General features: G+C 34.1%; 1 protein-coding gene across 1 annotated transcript in view; it reads right to left on the bottom strand.

The window, feature by feature from the left end:
• The window catches only part of Dhc93AB (Dynein heavy chain at 93AB), a 312,580-nt gene that overhangs the window by 119,438 nt on the left and 168,538 nt on the right, over positions 1 to 24,604 (bottom strand). Inside the window, exons 38-43 of the mRNA XM_069846249.1 lie at positions 22,088 to 22,230; positions 19,482 to 19,683; positions 10,427 to 10,651; positions 7,067 to 7,277; positions 3,846 to 3,973; positions 1,050 to 1,198 (exon numbers count right to left, since the gene is read on the bottom strand). Coding sequence (XP_069702350.1) covers positions 1,050 to 1,198; positions 3,846 to 3,973; positions 7,067 to 7,277; positions 10,427 to 10,651; positions 19,482 to 19,683; positions 22,088 to 22,230 — 1,058 coding nt within the window. The remainder of the gene's footprint in view (positions 1 to 1,049; positions 1,199 to 3,845; positions 3,974 to 7,066; positions 7,278 to 10,426; positions 10,652 to 19,481; positions 19,684 to 22,087; positions 22,231 to 24,604) is intronic.

Below are 24,604 nucleotides of genomic sequence, written 5' to 3'. Positions count from 1 at the left end.
GAAGGAAAGAAAGAGAGAAAAAGAATGAAAAGAAAGAAAGAACAAATAAACCAATTACAAAAATGAAATTTTCAACGAATTTTTAAAGACGAATTAAGAACAACTAAACACAAATACAGTTCAGTTAACAATGAATTTTATCCTGGGGTATGATCCTCCGGTCTCTGATGCAACTTTCACTTGCATCACATTTTCGGGCTGTAGTACAATTTCCATGTTCCTCCGTATGTTTGATAATTTTAAGTTTTTCACTGCTTGTAAAGAACTGCAAGCCTATACCTTTAGTAGTACTCATTTTCAGAACTGAAAATATAAGACGCACTTATCACACTTGAACTTCATTCTGACCATGTACTGCTAATTCAAACGCCTTTTAACAATGTTAACAATGGAAGATAATGGCTTCAACGCATTCTGGATGCCGTGGGGACAACAAGGAACAAACTTGTGAAGCTGTGAAATGCTACAAGCGCGGTTCACACCCGTGCGGACCGTTGCCTTGAGATTCAAGGAGGTATTTTCTAAAATGAGATTTGAATCCACTCTAAACGAAAGATACCGACACATAAACAATCAATTGTTTGTATTTTAATTATTTTTTTGCTTTTTTGTTAGTGAAATCCTGAAATAAAAGTTTTTTCTGCCGTTTTCAAATTACCGTAACTCTGTTATTATGAATGTAATCCCATTAATTTATTTACATTTTTTGTCCAAATAACCTCAGGAATCACCTCCATAAACCGGTGCAGAATTTCGTGAATCACCCTGTATACCCGATTGAGCCCACAAATTAACATTCTGATTTTGATACTGCTTGGCGTCTATCTACTAACAATAACTAAATTCAATTCGAAATTAATATCCATATCAAAATATAATAAATTTAGAACGAGTTCAGACTGAAATCAAAGTTGGAATAAATCTAAATTTAAGTCAAACTAGAGAGCAATCTTAAACAGAGATTAAAGTATGTCTGTAAGTCAAACTTTAAAGAATAAAATGAGCGATGTGTCAATGTATGACACTGATTGCAGGGCATAGGTACTCACGGGTTCCAACCCAAGTCCTGCGGGTTGATGTAGAGGATGCCCGCTCGCGATACTGTGGCGGGTGTTGCAGTTCGCAGGTTCGAGATCTCGAATAACAATCGCATAACAGGAGTGAGAGCGATTCTTTCGTTGCTAGCGAGAGTCAGAATCTGAAATTCATTACATCAATGTTTAAGTATTGATGTAGTTGTCATTGCATTTTATGTAATACAGGGACATAATTTTATTTTTACTTCAATTTTTATTGTACCTCAGTTTTTTAATGTACTTCACTCCCACCCCTTCCACTAATGAAGTTCAACCGTTCTCCACACAGATCCAAGACCGCATATACAGCCATAGTAGCCTTACGGTCATAGTAAACAGTACGTTCCAAAAATATGTTCGCGTTTTCCACTGACGAAAGAGCTTTCAATATTGCATCATTTTCCATTTGCCTACGTCTCATCCCGGTTTCCTCCACCTGCTTCTATTCGCCTCTCTGTAAATGCTAGTGGCTGGGCTGTCTTAGCTCTTTTCTGAGAACATTAATTTCTGTTAGGAATTGGACGTCTACGTAATATTATACCCATTTAATTGTTTAAATAACTTAAGTAAAAGAGCCTCGTTAAATAATCAACTGTCACGTGATTTCCTCCCTTTCTACGACGCTGCGACGTAACCACTTGGATGGACAGTAGATAGCATGTCTGAGTAATTTTATCTTTTCGGATCGGGCAGAAATGAAGACTGAAGTTACAGTAGGCTATGTAAGATACTCTTTTATAGAGTAGGTACAGAATTATTCAACATCAGTTACTGATACGAAGTACGAACCTGGTAATTGAAATTAAGTACAATAGTCTATAGTGCGATAATATGCACATTAGAACTGAAGCCTGTATCGAAATGAACGGCCACCATTTTGAAATATGTGTTTAAATATCCATATTATGATTATTTTTCAATTTAACTTCATTCTCTATATTGTACGCTAATGTGCTGTAGGCAGTATAATGAATACGTCCGAATGGATAGCCCAATTCCTGAGTAAAAACACTTACTGTTAATACAGTACTGTATTTTGATTAAACAAAAATCTATAATGAAAATTATCAAACTCAAAATCGCGATATTTCCTAGTTTACGTGAATGAATGAACTACTTTTCTTCCCTCCTATACCTAGTAAAGTGATTTGTTTGTATATTACGCCAGTATCATCGAACTCCAGTCGTGGAAGGAGGTAGCAAACGGTGTTTCCGGTTCTTAATCGTTGATCCAAAGGTATAGCCAGGTTAATATTAGAAATGTTAGTAAGAATAAAATCATGTCCCTGTATTTAATAACATAAATCTTAAAACCAAATACGTAGATGAGGATTACGCCTTATGGAACTCTAGAACCGAGTTTTGACGTTTCGCAATTTTAATCGATTTATTTCAATTTTTAACGGTTTGTTAGATGCATTAAGAATGAGGTTTGTAGGAATTTTGAGCTCAAACGAGGTGCTACTTTCGAAGTTAATTTTATTCTAAATATGCAAGTTATTTTTATAATCAAAATGTCCCATGCGATATTCTTTCAAACGAACCCAGATTCACGGGCAATATTTTTTAACGTTGAGAAATTCATGATAGCTAGACTAGTTTAAGAACAATACATTTTGTTCTTTCAATGTAAAATAAGCATACCGTATTTTTATTTTCGCTTGTAGAGTTAATTTTTATTTTTTTTTATAACGTGAACTAAGCATCGTTATTCTTTTGATCTCTAGAATAAGCAACTGAAATGGAAGTGTAGAAATATAGCCTATCTTAATATTTTAAATTTATTTCGAAATAAGCATTATCTTATGGTCTGTGTTTTGTGAAAATTTAATCAAAATTAGGTTGTAAAATTCATTTTCAATTTTCCAAGATTTTCTTTAACGTGAAATGAGCAGTGTTCATTCTCTGTTCTCTAACACAGATTAAACTAAAAAATTAAACGTTATATCATCTGTATTTTTTTCTTATAAGTTTAAAAACAATATAGTCCACACCTGTGGAGTAACGGTCAGCGCGTCTGGCCGCGAAACCAGGTGGCTCGGGTTCGAATCCCGGCCGGGGCAAGTTGCCTGGTTGAGGTTTTTTCCGGAGTTTTCCCTCAACCCAGTACGAGCAAATGCTGGGTAACGTTCGGTGCTGGACCCCGGACTCATTTCACCGGCATTATCACCTTCATTTCATTCAGACGCTAAATAACCTATATGTTGATACAGCGTCGTAAAATAACGCAATAAAATAAAAAAAAACAATATACGTGGCAATGACCTTCAACTTCCCTATTCAGAAGGGGTTATTCAGAGCAACACAGCCTGATGTGAACGCCCTACTGATTACAGCATTGTATGATCTCATAATTCATGTATTTTAAAATGCCAGGTTTTCTGAAAAACTATTCAAAATATAGCAAAAAGGTATTTGACTTTTTCATTGCTCTTTACTAAAGCATTCATCCACCAGAATTAATGACATTCCTTATGGTTTACCTTGTATATTGTACAAAGTTAATAAATTATAAAAAAAAATATATATAGACCTATTAATTATTGTAAAACAACTGCAGGAATGTATACTACCATGAGATCGTTACGGAACAGGTTCAGATATGAGTTGCCAGGCAACGGGGGAGGAAGCGGAGTTGGACTATAGAATTACACGCTTAATAGCCGAGATATAAAACACCGCGTGAGAGAATAAGATTTATGAATAAACCCCTGTATCTAATTGTAAACGCATAAATTTCGTATTATTGACTTATTACAGCACCTTTACCTTATTATCGTCCATTACAGTATTAAGAGATTCAATCCACATCGGATCGATGTCTCCATCCAAGACAATCCACTTGGGGTTATCGCCTCCCAGATTAGCTTGATCTCTCATTATTACAGAGAAAAGACCTGAAAAACAAATGTTTATTTACATTTAAATTAAAAAGACATAATTACATTAAATTTGTGGCTAAGTAACGGAGTATTAAACCTAAGAAATTTTAGATTTCATTTAGACCTATATTCTCTGTAAGTGCGAGATCGGAAATATAAAACTTGGAAATTTATCCTTTGAAAAGGTAAAAAAAATTCAAATACTTCTGAACAACACTAATAAATATAAATGCGACTTGAGAGGAAATTTAACGCGGAATAAATATGGCAAATGCCTGATATTATTCGGCTGAGAAGTTTTTGTCATCCAGTCTGCTTTAAAAAAAAAACTGAAAGTTAGAATTTATAAAACAGTTATATTACTGGTTGTTCTTTATGGTTGTGAAACTTGGACTCTCACTTTGAGAGAGGAACACAGGTTAAGGGTGCTTGAGAATAAGGTGCTTAGCAAAATATTTGGGACTAAGAGGGATGAAGTTACAGGAGAATGGAGAAAGTTACACAACACAGAACTGCACGCATTGTATTCTTCACCTGATATAATTAGGAACATTAAATCCAGACGTTTGAGATTGGCCGGGCATGTAGCATGTATGGGTGAATCGAGGGAAAAAGACCTTTGGGGATGTCGAGTGGTAGATGGGAAGATAATATTAAAATGGATTTGAAGGAGGTGGGAGATGATGATAGGGACTGGATTAATCTTGATCAGGATAGGAACCGATTGCGAGCTTATGTGAGGGCGGCAATGAACCTCCGGGTTCCTTGAAAGCCATTTGGAAGTAAGTAAGAGATCGTATCAGGATTGTCTGTTGGAAACAGTTCACTGTTCATACATTGTGTTTCGATTTTGCTAACTACCTACCACTATGTACAGTACATCAATTACATATGGGATCACATTCCCTGAATCAGTATTCGTATATTTCTTGTAGGGGAAGTGGGAATTAGTTCGGCATTTTCCGTTTGAAATTACTCAATTTATAGTTACTTATGATCGAGAAACCCAAATGGATTTGTAAACTCCATGATTTAGACTCGGTACAACCTCTATTTCATAACTGTCGCTCATTCATATGATTTAACCAAGTTTTCTTCATATGCACAACCATTTTTCTTGTGGAAGATGCATATTAAATAGTATGGAACTTGTTAAAAAATATTTTTTTATGACTGAATAACTTATGAGTTTATAAAAATATGACTATGCATACTTAGGGATGGAAAAATTTGTACGCTCATTTTCTCAATTTTATAAAGAAAAACTAATTTCACTGTTAGGTATTCATATTTCAGTAAATGGCAAGCACAGGTACACGATCCAGGCCTCGAACAAATAGATAAGTAAATAAATAAACAGGTAAATACGGAATAAGTAAACGCGAAAATAAGTGAACGCGAAAATTAGTGAACGCGAAAATTAGTAAACGCGAAAATTAGTAAACGTGAAAATTAGTAAACGCGAAAATTAGTGAACGCGAAAATTAGTAAACGCGAAAATTAGTGAACGCGAAAATTAGTAAACGCGAAAATTAGTGAACGCGAAAATTAGTGAACGCGAAAATAAGTAACGCGAATATAAGTAAACGCGAAAATAATCAAACACGAAAATAAATAAATAAATACGAAAATAAATAAATAAATAAATACGAAAATAAATAAATAAATACGAAAATAAGTAAATAAATAAATACGTAAATAAATAAATACGAAAATAAATAAATAAATACGTAAATAAATAAATAAATAAATAAATACGTAAATAAATCAATAAATACGAAAATAAATAAATAAATAAATACGAAAATAAATAAATAAATACGAAAATAAATAAATAAATAAATAAATAAATAGATAAATAAATAAATAAATACGAAAATAAATAAATAAATACGAAAATAAATAAATAAATACGAAAATAAGTAAATAAATAAATAATACGAAAATAAATAAATAAATAAATACGAAAATAAGTAAATAAATAAATACGAAAATAAGTAAATAAATAAATACGAAAATAAGTAAATAAATAAATAATACGAAAATAAATAAATAAATACGAAAATAAGTAAATAAATAAATAATACGAAAATAAATAAATAAATAAATACGAAAATAAGTAAATAAATAAATAATACGAAAATAAATAAATAAATAAATACAAAATAAATAAATAAATACGAAAATAAGTAAATAAATACATACGAAAATAAATAAATAAATAAATACGAAAATAAATAAATAAATAAATACGAAAATAAGTAAATAAATACATACGAAAATAAATAAATAAATAAATAAATACGAAAATAAGTAAATAAATAAATAATACGAAAATAAATAAATAAATAAATAAATAAATAAATAAATACGAAAATAAGTAAATAAATAAATAATACGAAAATAAATAAATAAACAAATACGAAAATAAATAAATAAACAAATACGAAAATAAGTAAATAAATAAATAATACGAAAATAAATAAATAAATAAATACGAAAATAAGTAAATAAATAAATAATACGAAAATAAATAAATAAATAAATACGAAAATAAATAAATAAATAAATAAATACGAAAATAAATAAATAAATAAATAAATAAATACGAAAATAAGTAAATAAATAAATACGAAAATAAATAAATAAATAAATACGAAAATAAATAAATACGAAAATAAATAAATAAATAAATACGAAAATAAATAAATAAATAAATACGAAAATAAATAAATAAATACGAAAATAAATAAATATGAAAATAAATAAATAAATAAATAAATACGAAAATAAATAAATAAATAAATAAATACGAAAATAAATAAATAAATAAATACGAAAATAGGTAAATAAATAAATACGAAAATAAATAAATAAATACTAAAATAAATAAATAAATACGAAAATAAATAAATAAATAAATACGAAAATAAATAAATACGAAAATAAATAAATAAATAAATACGAAAATAAGTAAATAAATAAATACGAAAATAAGTAAATAAATACGAAAATAAATAAATAAATAAATAAAAAATAAATAAATAATAAATAAATAAATAAATAAATGTCTAGATATTTACTGCAAGTAAGCATTAAATTACAAACCATCTTTCCATTCCCTCGTGTTTGGGTTGATAATTCCAAACAATTCGTCATTGGTCACAGCTTTGGGGTTCAGGTCGTTGAACACAGGTTTGCGCTTCATGTTCTGGTATGTGCGGAACAGTGTCTTCCAAACTTGCGTCTTCCCTGTGCCAGCATTGCCAACAACGAATACAGAGTGACGCACTTCCAGCAACTCCTCCAGTTGTACCACCTGTTGAAGAACACGAAACTCTGTTATCATGCGTCTGAGACATCTAGATTGAGAAATCTGTCGACAGCTAGATCTCCAGCTAAATGAGAATGCATGATCTGTGAATTTTTTAAGGTATGCAGCAGCGGTGTCACGAAATCAGCACAGCAACTTATGATTTTGAAGTTACGGGATAACCGCGTCTTCTTCTGTAAAGACTGCATACGAGTGTACGACCTCACAGCGCTCAGACAGGGATGTAGAAAGTGTTACGGTAAGCAAGGGATTGTACGTAGTTGAAGAGAAAATCAAATTCATACAAAGTTGTAAGTGCTTGAGATACGTCATGTACACTCTTAGACAAAAAAAAAAAAATGACCGGGCTCCAGATTCTATGTCCGATTCGGAAGACTTCGGGTGCATTCGTCAGAGCATGATACACACGCGGACGAATTTCTTCTGTCGTAAATGTTTGCAACACTCCACTGCCACCACTGTATGATGATTACACAGCATGCTTCTTAAAGAGTCATCGTCTCTCTCGCATAGCGTAGTCGGTAGCAATGTGGTCTTGTATTCGAAAGGTTTTGAGTTCGGATCTCAGTCTATACTTTGCTTTTTTTCATTCTCACTTTTTACTTCTTATATGCTGATAATAACCAGTATTGTGAAATATTAACAAAAAGTTAATATTTACAAAGGGCAAGTTAGATACATAATAGCAATTCTTTCCCTTGGATCTTGAATTTAAAGAGACTAAACGAAATGTTTTCGGATAGAAATAAACAAAAATAAACCTTAAGTAAAAGAAATCCTTCTCGGATAGGAATAAACAAACATAATCCTTTTCTTTGTATTAAATAAAATAAAGAAATAGATCTCGGAGGCCAATAAACAAGAAGAGCTTGCAAATCAAGCTTTCAAGTATAACTCCCTGTAAAGTTGACTCGAATAATTTCGAGGGAAAAATCGTTTCGGGGCCGGGCATCGAATCCGGGATCCTTGGTTCAACGTACCAACGCTCTCCCAACTGAGCCACCCGGGAACTCCACCAGACACCGATCCAACTTTTCCCTCTATATCCACAGACCTCAAAGTGGGCTGACAACCGTCAAGCAACCAACATTGAGAGCACACCAACTCTGTGTGACTCAGATTGTGGCTTTCTGTTAACGAACAGTGACATACATTATGCAAATCAAGCTTTCAGGTATAACTCCCTGTAAAGTTGACTCGAATAATTTCGAGGGAAAAATCGTTCCGGGGCCGGGCATCGAACCCGGGACCCTTGGTTAAACGTGAAGAAGAGCTTGCCTCCAAGTATCTGGCCTATGTCTTCTGTCAGCCATGTCACCCCTGATAATGACAAGAGAGAATGGTTGTTTCACGTTTAATATTCCCAGTTACATGTGCACATAACTATGTGAGTAGTTTAATATCAAAGGCTGACATCTGACCTCACATCGAAATTTAGATAATGTGGATTCTTATACATTTTTTCACGCTCTTTTCGGTTATGGTGAACTATATGGAAAGTCTAACACTACATCTATAAAAATAAATTGTGTTAAAATATTACAAAGAACACTGTGAAACAAAAAGTGCCTCTAGATTAAAACTATGGAGACAACAGATATCCGTCTTTGATATTAAACTACTCATGTTTTCAGAAGTTCCAGATGTCCCTGATTAAATTACACACCAATATACTGGGTGTTCAGTTCAAAATGTGTCATGGCTCGCTGTATGCCGTAATGTGGCTAGCCGATGAGCCTAGAGAATTTAATCTTCCTACACTTCCGCAGAGGTGTATAACCTAAGAGGCAGAGAAGTGGCTTAGCAAGTACGGCGTTCATTCTGAAGAGTACGTACCAATACGTACGGTAACGCCGGTAGTGGCAGGAATGTGAACTGTTTGGAAATACGTACTGTCGGGATATGGGGAGAGGGTTAAGACGATTACTTACGTATTTGTTTACATTAACTTCGACGGTCAACATGGACACAGATCATCTGATTTGTATTGTGGAATGTTTCCGTACGCAACCGAGGTACGACTTGCCCGCGCAAAACACAGTTCGAAAGAGGTTATGGTAGCACACAGACCGTACAGACCGCCATCTGTTGCTACGACGTTGAAGTTATACCGTACACGTTCTCAAGTTCAGATTGAAGAACGCCTTAAATAATAGGCAACTTATCTAATATATAAGCTGAAACTCGCTTCAAATAGGTGACCCAACAGTGACGTCATGACACACTTTGAAATGAACACCCAGTAGAATTAAACATCTGACGTCCTTGGGGTACACGACCTTGAATCGCCTACATAAGAAGCAAGGCTGTTACCATGGAGCTATTACAAAGCAGATATGTAACGGCACTATTTACAAGTGTAGCCAATATCTGGAACGCATTGGTTTTGTCTTTAACATTATTCATCTCGTTTTAGCAATACTATTAACATTATGATAATGATGATGATAATTATTATGATGATGATGATGATTATTATTATTATTATCATTATTATCATTATTGTTATTGTGTTTGTAATACTATGAATATTATTATTTTTATGGTTGTTGGAGGTTGTTGCATTATTATTAGACTATTATTATTATTATTATTATTATTATTATTATTATTATTATTATTATTATAACTGCTACTCTTAGAAATTATAGCAACTGATCAATACTCCATATGGAGAAGGGAGAAGATCCAAGAAGTGAGCATCTATTAGAATTCTAGGGTAATTAGGAAGAAGTCACCGATATTACTGAATGTTTTTCTTTAATTTTTCAACTAATACAAATTCCTGTGCACGTTAATAAATGTATCATTTGTTTCTAGCTAGAGAAAAAATAAAACGAAACAAATATATATACTTATACGAAGGCTGATACGAACCCGGGTTTTCTGGGTGTGAAGTCAGAGTTTTACCACGGAGCTATGACACATAACAGTTCAAACCGTTGTTTGCCGGTATAAGAGTATGTTCTTGGATCTCGCTGGTTTCGTCCTTACTACTCTGATTTTAGTCTTGTGTATCAGGCGCACAGCCGAACGGAACTTAGACAAATTTACGCTTCAAGAGTCCGGTCATTTTTTTTTTTTTTGTCTAAGAGTGTACAATAATAATTTAGTCTCAAGTTTCTGCAGCGTACCTTCAGTATGAAGTTGTCCTCTGGCTGCAGCAGCAAGTCTGTGGCCGCTTGCTTCACTGTCCTTTCGAAGTCCTGGTCTCTCTTCCTGGGGACGTCCAACGCTGGGAAAAGGTCTCCAATGAGACCCATGAACACGGGAACGTCGTCAGTTACCACTTTTGGGATGTTGAAGTCTCTGAGAGCTCTCATTAGCACTTCTTCTTCTGGACGCCCGGGATCACCGCGCTATGACATTCATTTTACAAATAGACTATCCAATATCATTAATCTAGTCAGTGTGTAGGTCTGTTAACTTACAGATCTGTCATAAGTAAAGTAAAGTGACGCTTTATCAACTGCCATGTTTTTCTAGACTCTGAGTGAGATGAAGGTGATAATTAGTGCTAGGATTTTGATGAAATTGCATCTTTTTTCTAGTAAGCCAGAAACATAGCTGCTTTAGTACAGGGACATCACTTTATTTTTACCAACATTTTTAACATTAACCTGGCTATACTCGGAAACACTGTTGCCCCCTTCCATTACAGGAGTTTGATGTTACTAGTGCAATATGAAAACAAATCATTTTAATAGGTATAGAAGGAGAGAAAAGTAGTGTATCCATTTATGTTGTAGGGAAATACGATATTACGATTTTCAGTTTGATCATCACTTTTACGGAATTTATCAAAATACAGTAGAGTAGTAACATTTTTTTTTTCAAAAACTCAACTTTTCAGGCGGCTATGTTCGTTATGTAATGTCTACTTTATTTAGAATATTAATTATTGGTGTTAACATACAATATAGAGAGTGCATTTAAATTGAGGGCTCATAAGTAAAGGGCTGTAAGTGCACTTAAGTTACTTTTGAGAAAATGGGGTTTAAATATTTAAGCTTTCGTAAAATCGGTGAAATGTTTTATTTAAATTTTAATGTTTGATGCGATTAAAATATCCCTTTGCCACTTAAATTTTAGATACTTTAGCTTACTCTGGATGCACTTAACTCACGTTATTACAAATGTCACTAGCATTCCTTTGCTTCTAGCCACCTCAATTCAAAAAAAGCTAATCTGAATTTTTAAACAAGTTGCTGAAAATGGTTGCCGTTCATTACAATGCAGGCTTCAATTCAGTACGCATATTATTAAAAAACATTTTGAAGCATATTCTCTGAAATTGAATTTATCGTTTCTTGAATATAATTTTTTGGTACGATATTATTAATATAGGTTATTTCTTCTATAGAAAACGCAATCATATTTATGAAACACACTATACACTGCAGTGTTTACTTCACTGCTTGAAGACTTCGAATGCAACAGCGGCCGTAAGTTTGTGTGTCTGACGGGAGCAAGGGCATTAGTGAAGGGGTGAGAGTGAAGTACATTCAGAAATGCAGGTACAATAAAAATGCAAGTAAAAATAAAATGATGTCCCTGTATTTATACTGGGTGTTCAGTTCAAAGTGTGTCATGGCTCGATGTGTGCCGTCATGTGGCTAGTCGATGAGCCTAGAGAATTCAATCTTCCTACACTTCCACAGAGGTGTATTACTTATGTGCCAGAGAAGTTGCCTAGCAAGTACGGCGTTCATTCTGAAGAGTACTTACCGATACGTACGGTAACGCCTCTAGTGGCAGGAATGTGAACTGTTTGGAAACACTTACTCAGGTGAGTTTTTTTTCTTACTGTCGGGATATGGGGAGAGGGTTAAGACGATTACTTACATATTTGTTGACATTAACTTCGACGGTCAACATGGACACGGAGCATTTGATTTGTATTGTGGAATGTTTCCGTACGCAACCGATGATAACAAATACCCTGCGTACGACTTGCCCGCGCAAAACACAGTTCGAAAGAGGTTATGGTTGCACACAGACGGTACAGACCGCCATCTGTTGCTACGACGTTCAAGTTATACCGTACACGTTCTCAAGTTCAGATTGAACGCCTTGATTAATAGGCAACTTCTCTGACACAAAAGCTGAAATTCGCTTCAAATCGCTGACTCATCAACAGTGACGTCATGACACACTTTGAAATGAACACCTAGTATGTTATGTGATAAACTGAGTGTTGCAAGACATATTTGTTAGGGCATTTTTTTTTTTGCATATTTTGCCTGTTTCAACTCATAAGAGCATCTTTTGTTTTATTCGGTCATTTTTTAGGCATTTTCATTTAATTTTGGCCATATATCCCCATTATTAATGTAAAATAATGTTTATTTCCTTTGATATTTTCTTTAGATATTTTGTCGATTAATACCCATTATTTTGTACAATATCTTAATCGTATTTCTACACCAATATTGTCATTTTAACGTAGTACACCACATGTAATGCATTAGTCCAACCACCCCTACAATATAGACTCCTCTGTAACTGCTAATTCTGGATAAGAGTGGCCTTGCAATAGACTACATGGAAACTAAAATTAAGTAAATCTATGGCGCTACAGCCCATGAAGGGCCAAGACCGACCAGCTGTCTGCTGACCTCACGTCCACTTGCTGAATCAGAGGTGAACGATCATACATGGAAACTACATCAGGTAAAATAGTTAATTAAAGTGTACTACTTAGAAAAAATTATGTAAAACTTAATTTAATTACTACTCTAAATATTAAGTAGTACAAAACCTCTTTTTCTACTAAGTCAATTATCATCATCATCATCATCCTTCACGAATTAGGCCTCTGTATACCTTTTCATGTTGAAGATATACCGATAAGCTGTCACAATTTGACTATAATTATATGTATATTTACCGCCTTTGCTTATCATACAAGATGGTACAAGTTACGTACCGAAAACGTTAATGAGGAAAATATGACTAATTAACTCATTCATTTTGTATGATAAGCAAAGGCGGTAAATATACATATAATTATAATCAAATTGTGACAGCTTATCGGTATATCTTCAACATGAAATTCATAAACGCTAGCGAAGCAAAAATCATAAATGCATACACTAACACCAAAACGAAAATATTGAAAACCAATGCCAACATCTGGTTTAACCAACAATGTCTAACACACAAAGTTACTCCAAATTACGCAAAAATAACCAGAAATAGACTTTACACAAAACCAGCCCAAATAACCAATAATCAGTTCCAGAAATTACGCATGAAAAATGAAATCAAATTCTTACACATAAAGAAAAACTACCTGAACAAGAAACTCTACGACTTACACTTACAACTTGCTAAATTTCTCGGCAACCAATGGGACAATATATATCAACATAGTCAAGAGAGAATAAACACAATAATGAAACACAAATATGAAACACTACAGAAAAAACTTAACAACCTAATTACCAATCAATCACAACAACAATCCAACCATCCCACACTCAATAATAGGATAGTAAACTTAACGAACTTCAAACTAAACACCCAAGAAGTAAACATCCTAAACAATGGATACAAACACAACTATCCACCAAATAATATCCGAAAAGTAATAGAAAATGCAGCAATAGAAACCCAACATATCATACAGAATAGCGAGCACGAAAACAAAGAATTCCTACAATACAGCACCGCTAAAATAATAGAAAAATATGTAAAAAGCCCAAACACTAAAAAAGAGTTCAAAATAGCCAAAAACCAACATAAAGAACTTAAACAATTAAAACAAAAACTAAAAGACAACAACATCCTACACATAAAAGCAGACAAAAATGACGCAGTAGTCTTGATGAACAAAACCGAATACATAGATAAAACCAACGCATTTTTCACTAGCAACCAGATCACAGAAGTTAAATCAGACCCCACAGAAACTTATCAAAAACAAATAAAAACTGCCATAAAAAATGCACCAGACTTCATACCAAAAAACAAAACCCTAAGCCTTATCATGAAGAACCCCAAAGCACCCAATTTAAAAACACTACCGAAAACACATAAAAAAGAAATGACAATGAGACCAATAGTAAATTGCAGAGAAGCCCCAAATTACAAAGTCAATAAATATTTACATAAATTCTTAAGTAATAACATCATTCTAGACAACCAATATACCATCACCAACACAAAACAAATAATAAAAAAACTTCAAAAACTCAAAACTACGAGCAACACCAAAATACTTTCACTGGATGTTACAAATTTATATACCAACATACCAATAGATGAAACCATTAACATAATTATTCAAAAACTGAACGAAGCCCAATTAGATAATAATATAATTCAACAAATAACCCATTTACTAAAAACATCCCTAAAACAGAATTATTTCAAATTTGATAATAAAATATACATTCAATCAACTGGATTAGCCATGGGCGACCCCTTATCAGGATATTTAGCTAACATATTTCTACAAGAACTTGAAAACAAACACATAAATAATTTAAATAATAAGTTCAATTTCAGCACATACGCAAGATACGTTGACGATACAATAATAATATACGAAAACACCCAAAACAAAGATAGTGAAATACTAGAAGAATTTAACAAATGGCATCAAAATATAAAATTCACCCTTGAACAAAGCAATAACAATAGCCTTAATTTTCTAGATTTAAATATAACAATAGCAACCCCAACAATTACATTCAATATATACAGGAAAGAAACAACAACTACACATGCCATAAAAAAACATTCAATACATCCAATCACACATAAAATTAGCAAATTTCGGTTCCTCATTGATAGATTACTCACAACACCGCTAAATAGAGATAATTACAATAAAGAACTTAATTATATAAAGCAAATAGCCTTTGAAAATGGATACGAAAACCAACTAATCAACAACTTAATACAAAAGAGAAAAACAAAACTACATAAAAAAGAATTCACAACATTACAGCCTGAGAAAACACAAAACAAAAAAAAAAAAAAACAATGGCATAGTTTAACATATTACGGCAAAATTACAAACAAACTTAGCAACTTTTTCAAAAAACAAAATATTAACATAGCCCCTCGTACCAACAACAAACTAAACAATATAATTCCCAATAATACCAACCATAATGAACCCCTCCTAAACAGCGGCATATACCAGTTAAACTGCAAAAATTGCACCAAAACATATATAGGACAGACCCGGCGCAACTTTAAAATAAGATTTAAGGAACATACCTCTGATTTCGTTTATAATAGAAATAGATCTAAATTTGCACAACACCTTATAGAAGAAAACCATGAACTCGCAAACATTAATGACACCCTGAAAATACTAAAAATCACAAACGACCCTACAATAGAAACGGCGGAACAATTTCATATTATAAAAGAACACAACTCAGGAAAACCTCTACTAAATGAACAAATAGCCAACATAAATAACCCACTCTTCAATTTATTCAAACTACTCCCGCCCAAACAATCACACACACAGATTACACCGACACCCCCTCTACTTCCGGAAACGGATATTATAACTAACTAAAATACTGTGAACAAGTCCTTCGCTCTAGTATCAGCCCAGCATCAAGCACGAGCAGACCAATACATCCATAACTGTAAGTTACTTTTCTTACATAATAGGCACTGCAGTTAACCATACCAAAGGAATTTCCAATACAATTACAAACATCCCTAACTTTATAAATTAATTTAATCATATTGTTACAGACACGCCAGGCGATACTATAGCCACGGACCTGACAATCTTCATCCTGTTATAATATTACATAAGCCATCAATCTAATAGAAGTGTCTCAACATCACTTTTAGAAACATAGTCATGCCACGACCTTGCGTCCAACTCAACGCTAAACAAGATCACCACAAGTGCCTCATCTAACTTCCAACCAGCAGTGATCACATACTTCACATAGTCAAAGTGATGTAAAAACTAGGTGCTTTTAAATATTTTTAAATCGTTTTAAACAGTTTTTAAACAGTGTCTTACATAGTGTTTTAAACAACGACAGAAACATTGCAATTCAAGTTTGATAAAGTGTGGTACCAAATAGCATATAAGAGTTAAGGTGATCATTTGTGTAATCATGACAACACTTCACCGACACCGCACAGCATACACAAAAACACTGACCATTTCAGTCCAGATACATGCACCCACAGGCTTGGTTTACAATTAAAATAATATACAAACATCTGAAGATGGTACAAGTTACGTACCGAAAACGTTAATGAGGAAAATATGACTAATTAACTCATTCATTTTGTATGATAAGCAAAGGCGGTAAATATACATATAATTATAGTCAAACTCTGTATACCTGTTTCGGCCCCATCTAGCAGTCTTCTAAAAGGTCTTCTAGGTTTATACTGCATCATAATTTTTGGATTTCTTGAATTTTCCATTCTTCTTACATGATCTAGCCAATTGAATTTGTATCTGCTGATTTTTTCTTCTACTGACTCTACTTCTAATTGTTCTAAAATTTCTTCATTCCTTTTTCGGTCTAAAAGATATATCCTGCTGTCCTCCTGAAAAATTTCATTTCCGCTGCTTTGATTCTGTTGATGTCTTTTTTCTTTAATGTCCAAATCTCGCTTCCGTATAAAAGGGAGGGTAATGCTAGGTTATTATATATTTTTATTCTTGTAGTTTTTGTACTAATTTAGCTTTTAATGTATTGTTTATTATTCCTAGAATTTGTGTAAATTTGGTAATTTTCTTGTTCATATCTTTTTCATTTTGATAAGATATTTCACAACTCAGATAACTGAAAATTTGTACTTGTTCGAGTTATTGGTTATTGTGTATTATCTTACTTCTGACTGGGTCTTGCCCTAAAAATGCCATTACTTTTGATTTTTGTGCTGAAATTTCCATCCAAAAATCGTTTAATATTTTATTTAATGTATATAATCCTCTTTGTAAATTATCCTCTGAATTGGAAATTCATCGGCATAGAGTGAGGTACTTAATGTTAGAGCACTGGTTATTTTGATTCCTGATGTGTAGATTTGGTTCCATTTTAAAATAATTTATATTAAATAAAGTAGGTGATAGTGGACAACCTTGTCGAACTCCATTATTAACTAATTTTCTTTCGGAAATACAGTTATACTAAGTCAATCATGTAAGATCAATTTTTAGAGCATTTTTGAAAGATTTTTAGGTCATCAAAATCCTAACCCTAGTGATAATGCAAACGAGATGAGTCCAGGGTCCAGCACCGAAAGTTTCCCAGCATTTGGACTTAATGATTTGAGGGAAAACCCCGGAAAAACCTCAACCAGGTAACTTGTCCCAAACAGAATTTGAACCCGGGTCCGCTAGTTTCATGGTGAGACGTGCTAACCGTTACTCCACAGCGGCGAACCACAGAGGTTTTCTTCGAGAGCTCCGGTTCTCCTCTGTCTTCCCAAAAAATCTCCATCTAATCTCATTACGGGTATAGCAATAGCCTTCTATGACGCACTGTGGACAATAGATAAATAGGTTTACAGAACTGACTTCAAGTGGGTGAATGACGAATAGTTCTTAGTATAAAAAACGGTAGGAAATTAAAAAAAATATATTACGCGAACCAACCATGTGTGAATTAAGTTAAGAACTATGAAGCGCGTTCATCGATAGGTAACACTGCGTAACAAATTTTAACTTTTTCTTTGCGCTGGGCATGCGATATGTGTTTTCTATATAATTTGAACCTCCTGAATACGAATATGACAATAAAAACTGTTGTTGGTTACTGTTTTTGAGACATTTTCGAATTTATATCTATTCAAAATACTGCTTTATATAATGACAATAAGGTTAATTATTCACTGTTCAGAAGATTACAGCTTTATTTTTCTGCATTTTTTTATACTCGGAATCAGATACATCAGGTAAACTCTAGCGAATTCATACCGCGAACCTGTTTCACCCCCTCCAAATAGACTCGCAAAAGGACAATAATAATACATTATGCAACGAGCCTATAATGATAGTAATTAAGACGCGAAGATGTTTATGAAACGAGCGCAAGCGAGTTTCATAATTTTCATACCAGCGTCTTAATTACCATTATAGGCAAGTTTCATACGACTTTTTATGCTCGACCATATTTCTAACTTGAAATTATTCAGAAGTATTCATGCTATTCTTATGTGACTGGGAAGCGAACTGACCTTGTGCAATCTCGTAAATTGTGAGATGTGCGCAGATGCGAAAGTATTGATTTTTCCCGGGCAACGAATGTCGACGACCTGGACATAAATTCGAGAGTAAGATAAACGTTAAACTTGATATAACCTTGAAATTGAATTCGACATTGAAAAACGAGATGACAAATTGAATTTATTTGAATATTATTTACAATTAACGCTAATTATTATAGTAACAGAACATAACCTTCTGCGACAGTATTGGATTTCTAGCCTGCATGACGTTTTGCCAGTTGTCTTTCGATTGCATATCCGAGAATAATCGAAAACCTGAACTTTAATGAATAGGTGTAGGCCTACTTTAATGACATGCATTAAAGGACTGCTACCAGGTGTATAATTACTACATTTCGGCATGGTCGAGCATAAAATAATTTCAGTTTCTATAAGCACTTCTAAATTGGTGGCCTATTTATAGTAATATTGTTTTCACATAATGGGTCGTTATTTTTTTAAAACAAAATAGTTACACACGAAATACGGTGATTTTTTAAAATAAAATGCATAGAAAATGAATTATATTGTGCATCTCGAAAACCCGAACTGATGGAACATTTTGCTTGTTATTTTTTAATTCAGGAGGTCGAAATAGTAAGAATTTGTTAGTTTTATGACTGGCGCAAAGTGACTGTTGACCAGTGAATAGGAAAATTCACTAAGGGAATTATAACAGAAACAAATGAAATGACAGACTTCCGTACTTTTAAAAGTTTGTATCTCTCTTTAACGATTGAAACAGACAGAAGTTTAAAGAGAAAGAGAAATGCGACGTAGATACCACAAACTGGATAAGCACCTCGTACATAAACCAAAAAAGGGTCATTTTACTGACCTTATAGGAAAGACCTGTCCTTGGGAAGAATGAATGAATGAATGAATGAATGAATGAATGAATGAATGAATGAATGAATGAATGAATGAATGAATGAATGAATGAATGAATGAATGAATGAATGAATAAATACTGACCTTAAGAGATCCCGCCACTACCAAAACTGACTTGATGGCTCGTAGACCCCAATCATAGTGATCCTGCTTAGAGAGCAGTTCCTTGCACAGGGTGTACAGGGTGATGAACTTTCGTGCCAGGACACGGGCGTCCTGGAATCCCTCCGCCACCAACATAATCTCACAGATAAGTTCGAAATCCGGCACGCACATTGCACATGGTCTGTAAAAAACAACAAAATTAACGGGAATTACCCCACAAGTAGGCTAATGCGAATTTATCATCGTCATTGTCATCGTCATAAATAAAGAAATTAAACCGCTGACTTAAGAATGATCATATGACAATGTTTACAAAGTTGCACAACATCTGAAAGAAGACTCAATTTCCTATATTCTTGTGAAATCGACTAGCGAAGCTACCGGAGCTTTATATAGCATGATAGAAACCATACTAAACGAAGGCGATAATCATCTGTTTTCTATAGAGCGCTTCAACGTCTCGCTGTTATATTCCACCAAACGGCTACGTAACCTCGCAGTTGATACAACGTCGTCAAGGGAAAGAGATGGTAGTGAAATTCGAAATTTGTTTTCTAAGTGATAAATATTTTTCACTGATGCAACAACTCAAATTCGAGATTAGTTTTTGAAAAAAAAAAAAAAGAGAAGAAGAATTGGATCTCAAATTTTGAAGACAATACCAGGACATAGTAATTAACTAAAATCGACATTATATCAGCCAATTTTTGGAAGATAATTTCAAAATATCGTTGATACTTAACTCCTAATTCTAAAAGCACATTCTTAAAAATGTCTTAACACAAAGAAGTGTATATAGTACTGGGTGTTCAGTTCAAAGTGTGTCATGGCTCGCTGTATGCCGTCATGTGGCTAGTCGATGAGCCTAGAGAATTCAATCTTCCTACACTTCCGCAGAGATGTATTACTTCTGTGCCAGAGAAGTTGCCTAGCAAGTACGGCGTTCATTCAGAAGAGTACATACCGATACGTACGGTAACGCCTGTAGTGGCAGGAATGTGAACTGTTTCGAAACATGTACTGAGGTGAGTTTTTTCTTACTGTCGGGATATGTGGAGAGGGTTAAGACGATTACTTACGTATTTGTTGACATTAACTTCGACGGTCAACATGGACACGGAGCATCTGATTTGTATTGTGGATTGCCGTACGCAACCGATGTACGACTTGCCCGCGCAAAACACAGTTCGAAAGAGGTTATGGTAGCACACAGACCGTACAGACCGCCATCTGTTGCTACGACGTTCAAGTTATACAGTACACGTTCTCAAGTTTAGATTGAACGCCTTGATTAATAGGCAACTTCTCTGACACAAAAGCTGAAACTCGCTTCAAATCGCTGACTCATCAACAGTGACGTCATGACACACTTTGAAATGAACACCCAATATTTGTAGACCGAAAAGGCTTTTCACAGAGTGGATTGGAATAAGCTGATAGGGATCCTTAAGAACATTAGCGTGGATTGGAAAGAGAGGAGGCTGTTCAGTATTCTTTATATGAAACAACGAGTCAAAGTCAGGATAGAGGAAGATATATCAGAAGGAAGTGAAATATGGAGAGGAGTACGACAATGATGCCCTTCATCTCTTATCCTGTTCAAAATCTACTTGAAGGACTTAGTTAAGAACAGTTTTTAGAACATTGGGGGAGTGATAGTAGGGATATGCTACTGAAGCTAAATGGCAGTTGTGAGGAGTACGGGATGAATATAAATGCAAACAAGACGAAGACCATGGTCATAGGAAGACAAATAAAGAAGGTAAACTTGCGATTTCTAAATGAGGCAGTAGAGCAAGTGGACAGCTTCAAATACTTGGGGTGTACTGTAAGCAGTAACATTAGTTGCTGCGAGGAAGTCAAAAGGAGGATAGCAATGGCCAAGGAAGCTTTTAATAGAAAAATGAGCATCTTCTGTGGACCTCTGGAAAAATAACTAAGGAAGGGACTAATGAAGTGCTGTGTGTGAAGTGTGGCATTGTATGGGGCAGAAACATGGACATTACGACGAATTGAAGGGAAGCGACTAGAAGCATTTGAAATGTGGATATGGAGAAGAATTGGGTTGTGTGAATTGGACAGACAGAATAAGAAATGAAGCTGTGCTAGAAAGAGTGGGTGAAGAAAGACTAATGCTGAAAGTGATCAGAAAGAGAAAAAGAAATTGGCTGGGTCACTGGCTGAGAAGAAACTGCCTACTGAAGGATGCACTGGAAGGAATGGTGAACGGGAGAAGAGTTCGGGGCAGAAGAATATATCAGATGACAGACGACATTAAGATATGTGGATCATATGAGAAGACAAAGAGGAAGGCAGACAATAGGAAAGACTGGAGAATGCTGAGTTTGCAGTGAAATACCTGCCCTCGGGCGGAACACTGAATGAATAAATACATGTATCTCACATGCAAAAATTTAAATTCGAGACTAGTTCTTGAAAAAAAAATTGGGGCCCAAATTTTGAATGAAGTACCAGGATAGCGGACTGATCTCAGGGGAGAACGGAAATTTGAGCGATCATTTCAAGCGATCGTTAAATGTAATGTATTTATCACATCTACTTGGCTTACTCATTTGGTAGCTCACCTGAACAAAGCCTTAAGGTTTTCAGGCAGCTCCGTACGACCTGCGTATCCTGGGTTCATCGTAATGAAGATACCGACAGTGGGCACCAGTCCGATTATGTCTCCCATGAAGTTGAACGTCTGCTTCTTATCACGGATGGCATCCTGACGACAAAGCAAACAGAAACAATTAGGTTTTGAATACAAATTTTACACAATAGGAAAGAAAAATGTGTACTATACATTCATTACTAAAATACTATTGTAACCATAATAAAAATAATTATACACTTGTATAATTAACGAATGTACGCCTGAAAACAGGTTTCGTTTATTAGAGCGCCATTCGAAAAGTGATATGGGCAAGTAAGGGTCCGTTTAGCGGTGATTGAGCGCGTCAGTTTTCGACGAAAAAATCTCCCCACTTTACGCAATATGAAAGAACTCTGCCGCTGGATCAAATGAATTTGAAGAAATAAGTGACAGGGAATTTGAGAAAAACCGTATGATTGCATACGTATGAATTAGGTTAGTTGAATCATGATAAGTAAGTAATTACAACTTGTTTTAAGATTTAAGTGGCTCTTGGAATGTAACGTGGATTGCGCAAATATTTTTAGAGGTAATCGAACATAATAATTTACTGAACGACATTCTGTAGAGAATTTTTCAAATTTAGAAGTTACTTCTCTACTAAAAAATACTATGTTTTTAAACTCGTAAATGCTTTCACGGCGAACTCTCATTATACCCTACCATAAGATAGCTAGTTGCTAGAAATTGGAACTCGCTTCCGAGTGATGTAAGGGGTTGTTGGATAATAACTTCATTTAGGTCCAAATTACATAAATTCTTAACAGATTAATTCTTCTCCTTCTTCTTCTTTTTCTTCTTCTTCCCCTTAGTTTAACCTCTCTTTTGTAGGTTCATTTTACACGACCCACGCCACCCGGGCCTTACAGGGCCGCGACCTGTCGGGAGAGGAATTACTATGGATCACATACATACTTTTTTGACCACACAAGGGCATGGAGGGCCTCCCCGGATGAGGGATCAGCTCAATGCCAGGGCACAAACATTTAAGACATTACACAGCATTCACTCACACATATGAAGGATCGCCATCCATGGCCGGACTTTCAAGAGGTACAATCCCGGCATTTGCCTGGAAATAACTGAGGAAACCATGAAAATCTCAGTTAGGATTACCGGCCCCTGGGATCGAACCCCGGACCTCCTGAATGCAAGGCCAGTCCTCTACCACGCCGCTAGCCTGCTCAGTCCAACAGATTACTTACTGATTCATATTTGTTACTTATAATAAAGCTAACATTTGTTCATTCTTATTATTACCATTAATTTCTCTAAATAGAATATAAAACCTCTAATGGCAAAATTTCATTACATTAATATTCTCATTATATAAATATATTTTAGACTTATATTTTTTCTCTCCATAACATAGTTTTAGTAAACTTATATTAGGCCTAAATTAAATCTCATCATTTTAACCGACTAGCTATCTCAACTTAGTTACAATTCTTTACATATTGCATACAGACTGGATTGAATTAAATTAGCTCATAAATTATTACTTTTTCTTATAGGTTTTATCTCAATTTAAATAAACATGTACTAGTCGTTAAAACTTAACTAAAGAATATTGCTGGAGAATCTTTTAAGTGTAGTGTAAATATTCGTAATTTAAATATCTATGTAACTATTGTATTGATTAAGGCTGGTTGAGTGGAAGAGAAGGCCTTATGGCCTTAAATCTGCCAGCGAAAATAAAGCATTCTATTCTATTTAGAATCTGATTGTTTGGAAATTTCTAATGATACAGCCCCTACAAAACTATGAATAACAGTCAATCCTCCAATAATAATGTTTACAATAGAACGTGCTATTAAAAAGACAAGTAACTGTTTTTGATCCATAGACAATTAACTGGTATTCTATATAGCACATGAGAATATCCAATAAATATTGTTACTATTTTATCTGTTTGTGCATATGTGAATAATGCCAATTTTGTATTACTTGCTATAGTTACGCATGTATTGTGCACGCGTCTTTTTGAGTTCATTTCAAAGGACAACCTAATAGCGTTATTTTTAATATACTCGTATATTGCAATCCCCATTCATTACAATAAACGCTTCAAACTAAGTTAGGTATTTATATTGTGGATTCCCTTTGTGTAGAGAAATTTACGTAAGTGTTTCCAAGGCGACAAAAATTAAATGACTTTAGCGTAACAAATCGTTCCACCAAATCCTTCAATTTTTTCTATTAATATAGCGCGAATATAGACATTACACGTGAAAATACAGTACTGTCATTTCTCTTCCACGTCAAAATTAAGTTTTGCTATAATAATTATTCTTGCATTCCGTCCTAACTGAAAATAAAGAATTATGTCTAAGACGTTCCCATTTAATAATTTAATTGGCCTATATCTGAATCTAGCAGTGTTCGAGGCAATGACAATATCTTGAGGCAATAGAAAGTAACAAATATCTCGATGACGTAGATAATT

This window comes from Periplaneta americana, chromosome 14 (assembly GCF_040183065.1).
Source record: "Periplaneta americana isolate PAMFEO1 chromosome 14, P.americana_PAMFEO1_priV1, whole genome shotgun sequence".
In the NCBI taxonomy this organism is placed as follows: Eukaryota; Metazoa; Arthropoda; class Insecta; order Blattodea; family Blattidae; genus Periplaneta; species Periplaneta americana.
This window is presented reverse-complemented; position numbering and strand designations above follow the sequence as displayed.